This window comes from Lepisma saccharinum, chromosome 1 (assembly GCF_977018435.1).
Source record: "Lepisma saccharinum chromosome 1, izLepSacc3.1, whole genome shotgun sequence".
Classification (NCBI taxonomy): Eukaryota; Metazoa; Arthropoda; class Insecta; order Zygentoma; family Lepismatidae; genus Lepisma; species Lepisma saccharinum.
In genome coordinates, this window is record NC_139229.1 from 170,230,865 (window position 1) to 170,248,890 (window position 18,026).

Below are 18,026 nucleotides of genomic sequence, written 5' to 3' on the forward strand. Positions count from 1 at the left end.
TAAAAATTAGTAATTTTTGAATTATAATTATGTTTTGAAATTTATACATTTTACAGGCTTGTTGGGGAGGATCATTGATGCTCTCTAAAAAGTACTCTTATCTTCTCCGAGGCATTGACAGGTAAGGTTGACTATTCACGTCTTCCTTTTACTTTAGTTGTTATACTATTTGAAAGTTTTATTATTTGCAACTATGCATTTTAATCCTCGAATTAGAATATTAACATTGCAATATGCTATTCTTGTATATAAAATGAAAATATAATATATGCACTGATTTTTAGATGGTCATATGGAATGAATAACATGTTATTCAAAAACTTTTCTCAATGTTATGTTCAGTATTACTTTAAAAGGATATTAGAACCTGCCTAATATTAGTATGTGAATACTTGGACCCTTTTTGTTTATGTGAATTCCTTATTTGTGTGCTTTCTAGGGTTAACTCTGTAGCTTGGAATCCCCATAAAATGCTTGGAGCTCCTCTTCAGTGTTCAGCATTTTTGGTGCAGGAAAAGGTGAGATTTACAATATTCATTTGTAAAAGTAGCATGTACTAAACTATTTTGGAATGACTAAATAGCTAAAGTAGAGTTTAGGCATGTACTTACTTTTTAGTTACTTGAGCTTTCACTACATCATGTGGCTTCATCAGTAGTTAAAGCAAGAATAGTACAAGTTTGGGTTAAAAATAGAAGATAAAAGACAATACATAGTGCCCTGTCACTTGCAACAATTACAACAAGATAAAATACAAGATCAAGAAACCATTCAGTCACGTGAACAGCAAAGTGTGAAGCCACAGGCCAATCTTTATGAAATAGATTTATTTATTTTGTATTAGACTGTGGTTTGCAAGTGTATGGATGCTGATTTTGAAATTAACTTCATCAATCCATAACTTTCTGGGAGAGGAAATTGTTCCACATTGTTCTCTTGCTGTTGTGGCTGTTTTTACATTTTACAAAAATTCAAAATGGATACATGAACATGGCACCAAAGGCAGGCATTCAGCAGTGCAGAAATATAATTTAAAAAGTATACAACATTTGTTAAAAATTAATTTCGTATGCAGTGACTGTACTGTCATAAAGAGCAACTGTGAACATACATAGAAATTTCTTACTACAAGAAAGGTTTTATGATTAGAGTTAATTAACTTTTACATAATAGAACACAAAGGTTAATTCCCACAGGAGCATGACTTCATGCCCTTATAGTATGTAAGTGATGTTTAGAGACATATGCTGTTGAATGATATTTTTTCATGTAATATTTCTCCTTTCAGATTATTATTGCAGTCATTTATCTAACTAATTATTGCCTTACAGGGTCTGCTGCATCAGTGCAACTCTGCCTCTGCTACATATCTCTTCCAGCAGGACAAGTTCTATGATGTTTCTTACGACACGGGGGATAAGAGCGTGCAGTGTGGCCGCAAGGTGGATGCCTTCAAACTCTGGCTTATGTGGAAGGCCAGGGGGGACTCGGGATTGGAAGCTCTGGTGGACAATACCATGGATTGTGCTAGGTGATTTCTTTTCTCACAAATGTTTTCCCGATTTCTTTAAATTTTAACCTTGAGCCGATGGCTGGAATATATATATATATTTCTCAGCCTCTAAACCTGTTGCAGGCTGCTAGGATGATATATATATATTCCAGCAGCACGTGACAGCAATTAAGGTGCCATTTCATGGAAATTACATGGGATATTTCAATTCTGTCTTTTTTGTTCATTAGTATACATATGAATTACAAAACAGTACCTATTGTTACTATTATTAGCAAGTGGAGTTTGAGAGTGTCCTTTGTTTACTTTTGAGTATTATGGGGTAGATCTTATAATGGGCTACAACTCCTCAACCACCACTTTTTCTGATATATTTAATAATGAGAACAAAATAATTCTTTAACAATGTGCAACAATTAGGGGTCCAAGGGCAAAGGCAAAATTTTTGAATTTCCTGAAAGTTACAACTTTTGAAAATGTTGTATAATTTGTTTCCCCCTCCCAAATTGGGGGGCAGGCATTACATATCCTCTTTTGTAGTGCTTTCTTCCAAATTTGGTCCATCCAGCATCCGTAGAGGTAGAAGCAAAATTCTGGAAATTGTTTCTGTAAGCTGACAACACTGCCGCTCTTATACATTATTATTTTTGTCCCAAAGAAGTATCAGCCTATTTTCAACAAAACTTTGCATGGTTGTAGGAATGTACCACTGCTATATACAACATTTTTTCATTCACTTTGGTGTATTGTGGTGGCTACAGGGGCATGCTGAATATCAATTATTTTTAAAATGTCTATTTTCTTCTTTCTTTAACACTCATTATTAAGATAAACAGTGTATAACATTCATCTCTGCTAAAAGCCCTGTTACCACACACTTACACACACAAAATAAAAGCTTGAAGTTCCCGAATGGAGAGGCTATCCACACACACGTTGCTCTGTCCACTAAAGGTTAATGCTGATTTCTAAATCTTCCCAGTGTAATATATCATTATGTAAATTCTCGTTTTGCCTGTTACTGCATGTTGTACTTTTTGAAAGATTAGAGATACAGTTATACTGGAGGGTGACATTAAGTTGGAAGCGTAAGTGTACCTCAAGTCAATTATTAACTGGAATATTAGAATGAAGATTAATATAAAGAAGTATTTTATAATCCCATATTATGTAGACTTTTCAGTTTTTACTATTTAAACTAACTACAGTGTAACATTCTTCACAGGCCTGTGACTAAACACTTTTGCCTGCACTTGTACCTATGGCACTTCGGCTCGTTTTCGGGGTATGACCTCCTCAACTTTCTTCCTCCAGAAGGTTCTGTCTTGGGCTGCTCTTCTCCAATTTCTAATGTGAAGGATGGATTCTGTATGCTTCTGGATACTGTCCTCCCATCTAATCCTTGGTCTTCCTGCAGGTCTTCTCCTCCCATGTTTCCTCCCAGCATCTTCTTTGGGATCTGGTGCTCATCCATTGTTGCTACATGGCTAGCCCAATTTAGTATTTTTATTCTTGCATATATGGAGAGAGGTACTTCCTTATATAGTTTGTAAATTTCATCATTATATCTGATTCTCAATCTTCCTTGTGACTGAATAGGGCCAAAGATCCTTCGGAGGATTTTACGCTCAAATGAGTAGAGTTTATCAGCAGCTTGTTCTGTAAGAGTCCATGCTTCACATCCATATACTAAATACTACAAATGAGTGTTTTTGAATAGTATCACTCGAGCTCTCAGATTGACATCTCTACATCTCACTAAAGGTAATATCGAGAAGTAGGCTTTATTTGCTATTTGGATGCATGCTTGTATTTCTGCTATTTCATCTTTTTTTTTTTCATTCAGGTTTGTGCCTAGGTATGAGAAGTTGTTGGTCATTTCATTGTTAGTTTTCGATTGTACCATGTTCTGTTCCCAGTTTCTTTTTTTCCTTGACTGGATTAGTATCTTTGTCTTATTCTAGTTTATTTTTAGTCCAACTTTCTTGCCTTCCTCATTCAGATCCTTAAAAACTTCCTTTACTCTTCTTAGTGATCTACCCATGATGTTAATATCATCTGCATATCCAACTAATTGTGTGGATTTGTATTGTATAGTGCCTCTGGTACCAATTTGTAGCTGCCTGATAATGTATTCCAACACCAGCGAGAAGATGAGTGGGGCAGCCCATCTTCTTGCTTCAAGCAAAAACTTTCGCAGGCAGCTGTAAATTCGAAGAAAGAATTCAAACATTTTCTTGTGTTGGTACCTGGAAGGTGAAGTATATTAAATTATAAAATGTAAAATCTGAGAGTATAACACTGAGATGCTAATGGAATTTTCAGATTTGAGAGCCAAGGTTTGTGATGGATTGGTAGCATATCACTCTACAGTGTAAGGGATTGTAGGTTTAAATACTTCGTAAGATGTATCAGTTCCATCATTCTTGCTGCTGCAATCAACATAAAGAGATGGAAAAACAACATAAAATAACCAAGTGGAAATAGATTTTGATGAGAATTACTTTTCCACAACCCCAGCGTCGAATAACATGGGTACCTGGGGGAAACCTGGGGGGGTAAAGGCAGTCAGGGGCGTGATGCTGATCACATCACCCCCACTCACGGCCGGATCAAGAAAGTGTGGGGTGTTTCACCCACACCCCCTATACGCCTTCATGGCATGGTGCTATGCACAGGGGAACACTTTACCTTTATTACTTTTCCAACATTTTCTCTTTCACTTGTATACAGTGCATTATCACATGATTCACCTTTTCTCAAACTGATTTTAAAATTGCTTTGTCATTGTCTCTTCCCATGTAGTCAAATGATTAACACTCTCATCTTCAATACAAGCACTCCGGTCTGCTCCTTGGAAGCTCCAAAATATTGTTGACGTGGTACTGTGAGGACAATGGACTGCCTAAGCATGATGTCACTAGAGCCAACATCCCGGATGTATGTTTCCAAACAAAACTTGCACGCAGCGAAACCCCTATGCTCCAGTATTGCAAACTGTTTGCGAATGTGTGACTTTTTATCATAGTGACAGCAGTTACGAAACAAAAGGATGATGATTATCATACATCAATGTAAAGACTAGATTCGGGAAAATACCTGGATATTTTACTCATTTCTCAAGGATGAGGGGTTAGTGCAGAAATAGCATAACAAAATCTGGTAGTGTTTCAAGAAACACATCAACAATTTACTATAGGAACAGTGATATAGTCTTTACACCGATATACAATAGCCATCAATATTTTTTTCCTAACTGCTGTCACAGTAACAAATGATAATTTTCTACGATCACAGTTTTCACCACGTAAGATATCTTCATATATATTTTTTTAAATATGGGCTAAAACTGCCAATGTTCAGAGGGCTTCAATTTTTCATGCATTTTCTTAAAAAATGCCTGATTGTCTTACGTTATTTCTTAATTAACCCCTCATCTGTAAGTAATTACTCCCTCTGTCCCATAATTATTGTCCGGTACACCTTTGTTTGTTGTCTCATAATAATTGCCCGATATTCGAACTGTGACATTGGTGTATACAGAAGATGAACATGAAACAAGGGAATGAGTCATACAACTTTACTACTCAAGGATCAGTACAAATTGTGCTTTCCATCTGCCTCTTTGTCTGTCATTCCTGTACTACCATTTTGGCATACCGGACTATAATTATGGGACAGAGGGAGTAGTAAAATATGTAGATATTCACCAGAATCTAATCTTTGCAATGATGTGCAATACACCTTACTATTTCACTTGCTAACTGCTGTCACTGTGACAAAAGTTATCCTTTTCCGATACATTTTCCGTGCAAAATGATAGCAAGCAGGTTGAAAGTTTTGTTTGGAAAAATACATCCAGGACATGGGCTGCTAATGATGTCTCCACTTAACCATAGGGGAGCTACTTGCAAAAAAGTAGACTTTGGTCTTGAAAGTCGGATAACAACAATGAGACTCGGTACACTGAGCATGTTTCTCTAATGAAAATCCTCTTTGCAGGCACTGGTCTTCAGAGTGAGAGTAGCTTTGTTTAACTCACCTGTCAAGCTTAATCGAATATTACATTCACATGCAGGATTTGTAGACACTTATTTCGTAGCAAGGGAACTCTATTATATGTTGAGGATTCATGCTTGCTGCATGATTTCATACTTAAAATAGACAAACATGAACATTTTAGATAAGCTTTCATGTTCAGTTATTCTATGTTCTTCTTAAAGGTTCACATAACCCATTTTTGTAGATGCAAAAACAATATAATACATTTATTTTTAGTGGTTTTTATTTTTCCTGCGACCTTCGTCCTGGTTTCCCAGAACTTCCACCATAAGATGGAAGGGAAGGAAGCCAAGAAGAGTAGGTCACAGGACAGAGGAGAGGGGAAGAAACTGCCAGTTATGACACCTGCACCAGTTTACCTAGGAGGAAATAAGGACTCAAATTATTCATTCCTTAGAAGTGTAGTGTGACTAGCCATGTGAGCTTGTTTGTTGTGTGTGTGTTTACCTTGGTGTAAGCTTGGAAAAGTTCTTGGAAACCAGGACGAAACATCGCAGGAAAAATAAAAATCACTTAAAATAAATGTATTATATTAATTTTGCATGTTCAGTTATTGACCCAGTGTTGTTTTACTAATAAAAAAATTAGGCCAAGTGCATTTGGCTTAGCCCTGTATGCAGAACATAGCTGTTGGCTCTTTTGTTTGGTTTTCTTTTGAGTTAAATTTTCTCAAGCATAAGTAGAAGCATATAATATTTCTACAATGGTTTGTTTTCTTTCTCCACCAGATATTTCAAGGATCAGGTCTCCAAGCGACCTGGGTTTAGGTTAGTGCTTCCAGAATTTGAGTGCACCAATATTTGCTTCTGGTACATTCCTCCGAGACTGCGGGACCAAGAGGAAACGAGTGAGTGGTGGACTGAGATTGAGAAGGTAAGCTAACTACAATTTTTGATGCTTTAATTATAAATGTGACCTTGGAAGTGAAATGGAAACTAAATTTCACACTGGAATAAATCGTAAGGTAAAGGAATATATAATTGGGAACATGCAAACTTGTTCAGTTTAACACAAATTGATGAACACAATCCTGCATCTCTTGAACCAAACTTCCTTCACTTCCATGCTCCTGTTCTCTGGATGCCTTTCATGTACCAAAAACATCTTGTACATTGCATTTGAGCAGTGGCGGAACGTGACCTTTCCAACAGTGTAAGTCTAGCAGGATGAAGATTATTTCCTGTTGTTCTTATTTTTGGGCTGGCATGGTGAGTGATTTATCCACACACACGCACATTAACACCCTCCCCCCCATTTTTTAAGAACAATTTCCTGGAACTTTTCACAAAACCCTAATATTGGCACTAAATTTAACCTTACACTTCTTAGAAACTATGTTACACTACACCAGATTAAAGATTCTGGATAAATCCATGAGCCTGGTGTTTTCTTTGCAAGGCTTATAATTACATCAGTCTTATTTCTATCGCAATGAGTAACGTAACGATAAAACATATGCAAAGTTAAATAAAATGAAGAATAATGATAATAAAGAATCGAAAACAGAAGGGGACAGAAAAGTGCTGAATACTTCTTACAACCGCATAACCAAGTATCAGCTTCGTACCATGGATCACAAAATTGGCATACTTCATTTTTTGTTTCTGTTATCATGTCTGCTAGAGAAGGGGTGGGCCTATCTACATCCACAAGTTTCTTCTTGGCAGCAAAATCCTTGCTGGAAAACGGCGTATTCAACAAGTTATCCACACCACAGCATAGGGACGACAACCTGCTTTTCAATAGATAGGAAAAAAAAATATCCAAAAGCGGGCACTGTTCAAAGCAGTGATGTTTCGGACTCGGAGTATATAAATAAATTCCCTATTTCGTAGAAAAAAGAACTACAAAATAAAATATAAAAGAAATGCTCGCTAATTGTAGAGAAGTATCCAGAAATTTGTATCAAAGGAGATGTAAGTGCTTTCTTAGGGTAGTGTAAATGCAAATCTAGCATAAACAGGCTTCTTGTATGTTGTTCGAAGAGTGTTTAAAACTCAGACTATGTAATTAAATTTAATTAATAATATTTGGTTCACATTTGACATGAGATTTGTAAAACTAGTTCAATCTTCAGCTTTCATTAAACATGTAACTTTTAAGAACTTTTTGCACTTGTTAGCTCAATTACTACCAACTGAGTTCAAATATAAGCAATAAACAGAGATCTTAATATTTCTGATGTTTATGCTCTGCTACAAGCAAAAAACAGAAACAAGCGTTTAGCATATTAATGTATATCTAGTTTCCCGCTCATTTTTAGGTTTCTCCTTTTTCCCTTTCCTGTTATTAGTTTTTTTGCTTCAGAATTCCCTGTTCCTGCTAAAAAAATCTCCTTGAAACACCAGCGGCTCAAATTTCCATTTCCATTCATTCATATCCAACAACACTGGAGCCCCCTCCTTTTACAGGACCTGTGTCTCACGCCAGTAAAACCAACCCAAGCATAAAAAGCTAAATCTGGTACAAGTTTAAAAATACGTTTGGAAGTTAGGGATACAAATAAAACAAGAGAGCTGCTGTTCGTGGTGGTTGAATTTTCTGAAACTTTTCATGTCTAACGCCGAACTCATCCCATTGGTTGAACCATGCAAATTTATATTTGTTTTTGTTATAAATTAGTATTAATAATATGTAGATCCCAGAACAATTTAGTAGTATGTAGCATAATTTCGGAGTTTAAACGACACCATGGATGTCCAGAAGGGGCAAGGGACCCTTCCTGGAAAATGAATGTCAACCATAAAATAATATATTTCACACATATAATTTAATTTCAGTCATCAAATTATGGTAATTATTGTAAGGATGACGCAGAGAAACGTTAACTTCAAATTGAATTAGTATCTTTTGAGGAGGCAACTCTATTATGGAGGAAATATACCTAGTTTACCCCAACCCCTGGAAAAAATACTTTCCTTAATCCTCCCTGGTGGAAAGAAATACTGCGGACGTCCATGAACAACACTTTTTCTAAACATGAGGTGTGCAACACTGCTGTAAGCCTCTGGCCATAGGTTTACACATGTATTTATTTGACCCGCTCTTCTCCATCCAGTCCAGATACGGTAGGCCTAGCCCCTGCTCGTTCGCGGTTAACAATTTGTAAGGCAAATTCAGAAGGCTTACAACTTTTCACAAGCAGAAGGTGGGAGATCCCATGGCCACCGGGTGCTGAAGTGTTGCAATCTAACAAACAGGATCTCGAACACTGGAGTTGACCAGAGTTGAACTTTGAAGTTGTTTAAGAATTTTGCCATATAATTGCATACATTTTACTAGAACTAATAAAGTGTAAGCCTGGCTTACATGGATGCTCCGCTCTGCGCCTGCATTTGAGCCTATTCAGAACTTTTGATTGAGACTACTCACTTTAGTCATCCCAGATCCTAGTGGGTCACAATGCTTATGGTCCACTCAACTTCTTGGAGTTCAAGAGGAACTTTATGGTCTTCCCTCTCGGGAACAAACATGTTGTTGGGAACTGTTTTTCAACACCTTTTGGAAATGTAGCATTCCTGTGAAACCAAAGCTGTTCTTTGCTAGTAGTGTGATGGATTAATTGTTACTCTTAATTGGTATCAGTTTTGCCAGTGATCAGAACGCTACATTTTAAAAATAGCTTCGCTACAGCTACCGCTACTGTCCAAAAATGTAGCTTTGCTACAGCTACATTTACCAAAAAGTAGCTCGCTACGCTTCTACATAAAAAAAAAGACAACCACATGAACATTCAGAAGAAGCCCCTAGTATGATAGTTGTACAAATATATTGTTATTTATTATCGTAACTCCCATAATTCGTTGGATGTTTGCTATAACATTGCAGATAGCTGGGGGATGCTTCTTTGGTATAGCTAAATGAGTAACTGATGGAGCGATGCTTTAAGTAAACCTTGTAATCAAAGTCCCCAGGTTCGATACCTGGCAGACACACTAGATATTTGGATCTAGTCTTGATTAGCTTATCTGTGCATAAAGTGGACTCAAAACAAAAACTAGAAAAGATGCCTAGTTGGGAGGATGGATCCTTCTGCCCCTCCATTCCCCATACTGCTCATTATCATCATCATTCATCATTCTCACAATTAGCCAAAAGTGGCAGAAAGCACGACTAGATAACAGAATAACAAAATAAACCATTCATGCCCATTGTCATGATTAGCAAGAGTTACAGAAAAGCGACATAAAAGTAGAAGAAATACATACATTTGGAAACTGTATATTAACTAAAGAAAATTACCGTTTCTACAGAAAAGTCAGTAACTCGTACATACTTTTTACAATGTCATAAAATATATTGAGGAAACTGATGTGTATACCTGAGTGTTCTAAACAAAGCAATTTTGAAATTTGTGAACAAATATTATGACGAAAATAATTTTAATACCAGAAAGTGTATGCTTATCATTCTTGTAACAATAATTTTTTGCTGGGGAGATCCTATGTACTAACAATGATCAATGCTGTTAATGTATTGAATCATAGAATGCTGGCACTATTGCTTTGTCACTGTCCATCCATTGATTGCTCGTTTTTGCACTGCAAGATGTGTTTTACAAAGTAATTAATGACATTTACCTGTCTCTTACATGGATATTCACAAGATTTGTTTCTGGGGTGGCTCAAACGAGGCATTTTTCCTCAGGGGTGCAGCAAACGAGGCATGTTTCTCCCCAAAATAGCGATACAGCTCAAAAAACGTAGCTGTTAGCCAGAATATATTCATATATGCCAGTTCATTTTAGTTATCTGGATATTAGATTTTTCTATACGCACATATCTGTAATCTGCGATATCAAGATATTTATAATCTATATTATTTGTATTTCCATCTAATAGACTTTGTCTTTATGAACCTCCTGCAAAAGAAAGCGTTATTGTTAAATTTTTCTCAAAATGCAGAGAAGAAATGTAGCTGTAGCAAAATTTTCGCTACAACTACAGGTATTTTGTAGCTTCGCTACAGCTACAATTTTCAAATTGTAGCGCTGCTACAAATTTTGTAGCTAACTATACTAGCACGCTACTTCTGACCACTGAGTTTTGCTAGTGACATATCCATTGATCAGTAAATTGTCAATAATTTTATCAAATCAACATTTCTTTAAATACCCTTTAGCAGCATGTACAAACAGCTTGGTAAGATTTCATAATCTTGGTATATCAGTTTCTCACAGCTGTGTTTGTGTTGATGTATGGCGGTGTCTTGCTGATAATGTCATAAAGAAACAGCTATGTACAAATGGATTAAATGCTTTTCTGAGGAAAAAGAAAGTGTCACTGATAAAGAGGACATGGCTGCCGCCAGTAACAAGCAGAACTGGTGAAAACATTGCAAAAATTCATCGAATTGTGTGTCAAAACTGTTGGCTGACTGTGAGAAGCAAAGCAGACCAAGTAATATAATCGATAGAAAAACAGTTCAGAAAATCTTAACTGAAAGTCATGGCATGAGAAAGGTATGTTAAAAAATGGTCTCAAAGGAGCTCATAGATGAACAAAAACAAAGTTGAAGTTTGCCAAGACATTTTGGCGAGATAAGATAAGATGATGTTTTGGGCCTTATCACTGGTGATGAAAAAGTCATGCCCCCCCCCCCCCCCCCCCAATGACTTTTTTCTTTACCCAAAGAGAAAGGAAATATTGAAAGGGAAGACATTTTGATGACATACGATGATGACTCTGATGGCCATTCCAGAAAGAGAGTTCCAAAATTGCTTTGAAGGGTGGATTAGGTGCTGGCGTCGGTGCATAGCTTCCCAAGGGGGGGTTCTTCTTTGGTGGCCACAGTGATATTCAACAATGCAAACTTAATTGTCAGACCTTGTTTGAACTACGTGCAGTTACATGCAATTAAGCCAAAATGAACTAAATGTTGGTCATTTCATATCAATTCACTGAGATATTGGTATCTGTACTTTAAGATAAACTTTGTTCCTAATTAAAATACACTAAAATATTTTTTCCAGTCCAGAATGCCACATGCCAGTGGCAATGGAACTTAATTTGACATTGCAACACCCTAGGGAAAATTGTTTACAGGTCTTAACCCTCAAATGGCTGTTTCATCATGGTATTATGTTCGTCCCAAGATGAATATGCCATTTTTCATACCAGGTTACGATCATACAGAAGGAATTCTAGGTTTAACTCCTGGTGGTGTGGATTGACTCAGTTGACACCTATATATTCAGTCCTAATTAGTAGAGGCATGCATATTTCGTTTTTAACAAAAACACTAAATGTGAAATAACACATTTTTGTAATGTTAATTTTTCATGTTTCTGAAAAATGTGAGCTGCATTTTCCTACCCGGTTTTGTCACGAAGTAATGCAAAATGAACTACAAAATGTGAAATAGACTCTAAAACACAAAATTTAGTGTTTATTTACCAACAGGACCCTTTCTGAAGTCACAATTATCCTGCGAGTTGTGCAATGTACAGGAAATTGATTAATTCTGCTGTGAATATTTGAGAAACAAAAATGGACCCCTTTATACAGGAATAAACTTAATATTCTGGTAACGACATAAATGTGTTATTAGAAGGGATATGTTTATTTTGTGTAGTAAGTGCAGTTTTTAAATCAAATTTGGGATTATATGTATTCACAATTTTAAAACAAAAATGTATTTTCATATACAGCTTTTTCACCGCTATTACAGCGAAATTGTATTTTATTTATCGCTTTTGAACCCGAAATTGACTGTTATTGTACCGAAAGTTTCCTTTTTTATTTACCAAAAATATGTGCCTCTACTAATTAGTGTATCTGTAGAAAAGTAGACTTCCAGACAATAAAAGAACCATTGTTTTTTTTTTTTTGTGGTTTTTTTTTGCCAGTTACGTAAATTACCTTTGAATTTGATATATTAAGTTTTGAACAGGTTTGTAAATAAAGAAATAAGTAAATTAGGTATTTAGAAGTCAGTGTCTAGAATCTTGGCTTCAGGGCATTGTGGACGTATTGTGATACAAACAGTTGTTCAAGCTGCTGCTACAGTTACATTGTTGTTAGCGGTAGTAAGTCCAAATAAGACATTTTACAGAATAACTAAACATGTGTGGGTGTCTGTGCTGAAAACACTGAAAATTTGCCTTCCACGTTGTCTATATCAGTGGTTCCCAACGTGTGCACCACAGTACCGTGAAATGTTTCAATATTTATTTTAATTCCAATTTTATTGATTCAATGCTATGATTGTTCCAAATATGTGCTTATTGAGTACTTTTTACATGTAAAATGTTTCTGAATTTAAAGTATGTGTTTATTTTTTAACTTAAGGCAAGCAACCTAACCACACTAAGTGTTAAGTGTGCATTGCAAGTGTTAAGATAGGCCTACATTCTGACTTTGGCACTGCGGAAAAGTCTTGAAACACTAAGGGCACCATAAAATGAAAAAGTTTGGGAACTGCTGGTCTACATCATTGTTTAGAGAATAATTTAATTTGCAGTTTTTCTTTTTTTTTCCTTAGATTGCTCCGAAAGTAAAGGAGCAGATGATAATGGAGGGGACAATGATGATAGGCTACCAGCCTCTTGTTCACAAAGGATTCAAGAACTTTTTCCGTCTCGTGACAACCTGTTATCCCCCACCTACCTACGAGGACATGGATTTCATAGCCGCAGAGATAGACAGACTTGGGAAAGATTTGTAAGCATGGACTAGTTGTGATTGTGTGGAACTCAACTGTTTGTATATAAATATTTTTTATATATATAATCTTTGTGTGTTTGATGAAAGAATAAGTTGTCGCATTTGGTAACTTTTGTAAATTTTATTTGTTGTACTGTAATATTTTGTAGGAGTTACCATGTTATTCGTCAGTATTGCTGTAAAATGAATTCTTTTCGTACGGTACGTAATTGTATGGTATTATGTGTGTAAATTAGTACTTCCAATTTCATGCAACGGAGAGTTGAATATAAAAAGAGTATATAGTGTTTTTGATGGGATATACTAGTACCAAAAATAAGTTATTTTTGTGAAGATTTTGCAGTTTGCTCCTAAATAGTTTCATTTTCATTTCTGTTTAATAATTTTCTCTCTGAAATTGGTGTGCATATACAAGAATGAATGTCCAGTGATGTTTTTTTGCATATTTCATGTAGTCTTCTTTCATTTTGATGTGGCTATTTCAATTTTGGAAGTACATGCATTCATCATGTGTCACTATTTTGTCTCTGGTTGTTTTATCGTGTCGGCAAGTTTACAATGAGAAAATAGGAATGAGTGGATTTTTATACAATTTTGTGTGTGTTCGATCTGGGTGATGATAGTATCTCATGCCGATTATCGGGATTTAAAGAATTCTTACATTGTAAGGGCAAAATGCAACAATTTGTTGTCAAGAGACTACGGAATGACTTCCATAAAATATTTTGTGAAATAACAGAAGGGAGATTTTGAGCATAACAAAGAATTTTTATATATGTTGGTATTATAAATTTTCCCCACTTTCTACAATTCTACCTGTTGCAAGAGGTTTCCATCATGTACGTTGATAACACCACATGAAAGCAGGTAGTAGGAAGATACTGTGAAGGGTCCATGTCATAAGCAGAGGTCAAGCTCGGGTGACACCTGTGATCATTTCCGACACACTGAACTTAACATCGCCTTCTTGTGTTAAAGCATAGTTGGATAAAGCTTTCACATATTGTTATTTAACACTATATTAATTTGACTGCAATAAATCAAAGAATTTTAAGAACCAAATAGTACCCCTCTTGGAGGTTGTGATTTAGTTAGGTATTCACATCCATGAACCGAAGTAAAAATAATTTTGACATGAAATATTTGATTGTATACCTAAAATTGTCACATTCAAGAACAAAAAAAAAATGCATGTGGGATTTCGAAATTATGAATTAGAAATTACTTTCTCATTGTGCAGAACTGTATGGAAACATTGTTTGTCTGGAAGAGGGGGACAAGCTATAGTACTCCGTAACTCCCTCTCCTACAGTTGTTACAATTTGTCATACATTTAGCACTGGATGAATATTATTTGGGGTAGATCTTTCTTGGAATACTTAAATATCGCTCAATTTCTGTGAGAATACATATTTAGCAGTTTTTCTGTGATTTTCTTTTTCTTATTGTGGGAATGATTGGCTAAAATTGGTATCATTGTTATCAGCAAACATTACTTTCATTCATTGTATGTATACAACTTCAAGGAACATTTCCATGTATTGGCATAATTTTTATAGTACATTTGTACATAATTGACATTCCTATTTCCTGTGTTAAATTTTAATGAGGTGTTTGTAGGAATAAGATTTTCTATTTCTTCCAGAGTTTAAGAAGACTGTAATTTTTTCTCAACAGTGTAAAAGGTAGAATGCCTCAATATGGAACATGGGTATGTTAACGTTTTGACAAATTTAGATGAAAAGTAATTTATTATAGTAAATATTTCATTGTATGAAATGAATTGCATTTATTATGTGTGTGTGTGTGTTGTGTAAGAGAATGTGTGTGTTGCTTTCAAAGTGAATGAATGTGTTGAATGGATTGGAAAGACTACATTACCACAAGATCCTCTTCTTTAATACACTCCAGCATTGATTAGTCTTTATGAATAAAATACTATTCCCATTTTGTCCTAGGTTTGAATCCTTTGTAGGATATGGACATCACATTACATTTTAGTGCTTTGTGCATTGCATCAGTTCACCACTCAACCTTATTGTCATGGTGGGATGGGAAATAACTAAGGTTGAGCCGATACCTCTTTGAACCAATATTCATACCGATGCTGAATTCCCACTGATACTGATGCTTCAGAATTGAAACAATTAAAACTTGTTCAAAATAGTGACTACTATTAGTGTGCAAATATTCTATTCAATTTATATGTATCAATTTGTCATAGTTTTCCTTCAAAATATTCAGCAATTGAATCAGAATACTAAAATACCTCTTTATGTTATCATAAAATGCAGTTTTTCCACACAATAATAATAATATAATATTAACCTGTGGTGCAAGAACTCTACAGGGCCTACCTACCGACTGCCAACCTCACTCCCACATGCCTCAGTAGATGTGGGCGATCATCCAGCCAGTTAGATTGATGTGTGGTTAGTACGATGAACCCCCAGTCGTCGTAGATTTACGATTTTCATGACTGGGTTATGTTAGTCATTCGTAGCTCCCCATTTTCCTCAGGATGGTGGGTGTCCACCAGTCCCATACACTGGCAAAAATCTCAGGAGAAAAGTTGTTACGCTTCCCCCAGGAGACTCGAACCTGTGTGCATCCCATAGCTGGAGCCCAAAGCCTGACATCTTAGACCGCATGGCAACAGTGCAGGTCTTTTTCCGTACAATATTGGTGCCAAATAAATGGAAACTTCGAATTTTGCATAATTTTCAGGATAATTAGACTGTGAATGTGTCAGGTCATTTTTGCCAACCTTGGGAAAGACCAAAATGCCGGAAAAGTATTGGCTGGTATCAGTAAACAAAATCCAACCAATACTCATTCATAAGCATTGTTATCTGCTCAGCCCTAGAAATAAAACCAAAATACACATAGAAGAAGAAAATTTGATAGTAAATGTCCTAACACTGGCAATAGGGGTCAAACCTTGGATCATTTGCAAGGCAACAGCAGTAACAATTAGGTTCCACAAAATATTTTTTTTTTTAGATAAATCATACCTTTCAGTTTGTGTATCAGGAATATTACTTAACCCATGATCTTGCAACCTTTACAGGGGCCTTAGCCTACTTGGACCACCAGATGGACCCTTGCCACCTTCCCCATACCAGTTTCCTCTTGCAGCCATTTCTTCCTTTCATGTTGCCTTGCATCGTCCCTAAAGTCTTCCATTACATAATTTTCTTCCATTTCTCTCATCATCCATCCTTTTCATGTCCCTACTATCCCAGTCTTATCCTATTGGCTTCTGATTTCAATCCTCAAGGCCTCCGCCCCATAAGCCCTTCTTGGTATTGTTTGATATGTTTTTCTAAAGATTTTCTCCTTCATGTACCAGGTTGCTAGGTACCATGTCTCAGGTACATCATTTTATCAAGAATACCATAAATTATTTCATTGAGATATCTTGTATTGTATCTAACATTCCAGTCCCTTACAGGTTGTGTTCTACTTGCAAACAGTTGTTTTTGATCCCACCATAAAAATTTGAACATTTTCTCTAGTTTTTGTAATTCCAAAGTGTGTATCTGTGCAATTGTGTGTGCCTATGAATGTATAAATTCACTTTTCTTTCAACAGGAATTGTGTGTTTGCATTTGTTAATTGCGGAATTGTTTGGTTTGTTGTTTGGAGTTGTTAAAATTTTTTACATTGGTATTTTAACTGTAACATGATTTATTCTGGGGAGATACATGGATGTGTAGTTGTTGTGGAAAGAATGTAAAAGTTTAACTAAAGAAAAAGTGTTTGTGAATGTTTAGTGCTGTATTAATTCATAGTTGTCATCATGAATGTTGTGTAAGTAAATTTCTTCATATAAATATTCAGCTCGTTTTTTTTTTCCTGCAGGTAATTTAATATAATTTCAATTTATCAATTGAAATTATATTAAAGAAACTTTATTAAAGTCAATTTTAAGCACAGGTTAATTGGAACTCAACCTACAGTTTAAAGTGAGATCTGAACTACTGACGTGAACCTCTGTGCATGCTATGATGCAGTGTCCTGGGTTCAGAACCAGACCTGGGCATGGGTGTTCATTGTGAATGTCCCTTTATCAATTTCATCATATCATTCATCCTCATTTTCATGATTAGCCAAAAGTGACAGAAAAGCGAAGTATAATAAACCAAATCAAATGAACCGCCGGTAATGTGCCTCCACCGGAAATCACACTCGGGATCCCTTGAATGGATGTTAACAAAGAACAAGATAGAAAGAAAATGTCAAGAGCAAATGAAAGGCAAAGATTACAAGAATTTTGAAAACATTATTTCTGTGGCATTTCTATAGGTCATCATGAAAAGTGTTATCATTTGGCCGGAAACTGAGCTAGTGGACATCCAGCTTGTTGGGGACTTGTCTCGGAGCTTACACTTAAGGAGTGGACATCCATTGCTACTTGGTATCATATTTTCCTCTAGAGTCCCCATTTCTCTCTCAACCCCTCAGTTGACACTTCAATTGTCTCTCTCTTTAGACATTATCTGTCTCGACTCAATCTCAAACTCTCTGCAAGTCCCATCTCTCTATAAAACTCTCCTGACTCGCCATGGTACAGACCCAGGCTTTTAAGAATTGAGGGGAGAATAAGACCAGATCCTTTGTTGAAACAAGATCAGTGTCAAGAGAATTTTTTTACAGTATTGAAAAATTTACATTACTATGCAACTTCTTCATACATTTCAAGTGGATATGTACCAGATTCTTTAAGTTATGTATTTTGTTTTTGAAAATTGCAAAGTCACTCTTAAGTAGCAATCACCAGTGTG

At 35.9% G+C, this 18,026-nt stretch overlaps 1 protein-coding gene across 2 annotated transcripts in view; it reads left to right on the forward strand.

Moving 5' to 3' along the window:
• Positions 1–17,069, forward strand: part of LOC146003916 (cysteine sulfinic acid decarboxylase-like) — a 37,903-nt gene extending 20,834 nt beyond the window's left edge. For both annotated transcript variants that reach the window (XM_083142404.1, XM_083142414.1), the window contains 5 exons: positions 57–121; positions 440–518; positions 1,332–1,531; positions 6,304–6,448; positions 13,058–17,069. In XM_083142404.1, the coding sequence (XP_082998530.1) occupies positions 57–121; positions 440–518; positions 1,332–1,531; positions 6,304–6,448; positions 13,058–13,240 (672 nt within the window). In that variant the 3' untranslated portion in view covers positions 13,241–17,069. The remainder of the gene's footprint in view (positions 1–56; positions 122–439; positions 519–1,331; positions 1,532–6,303; positions 6,449–13,057) is intronic.
• Positions 17,070–18,026: the final 957 nt, after the last annotated feature.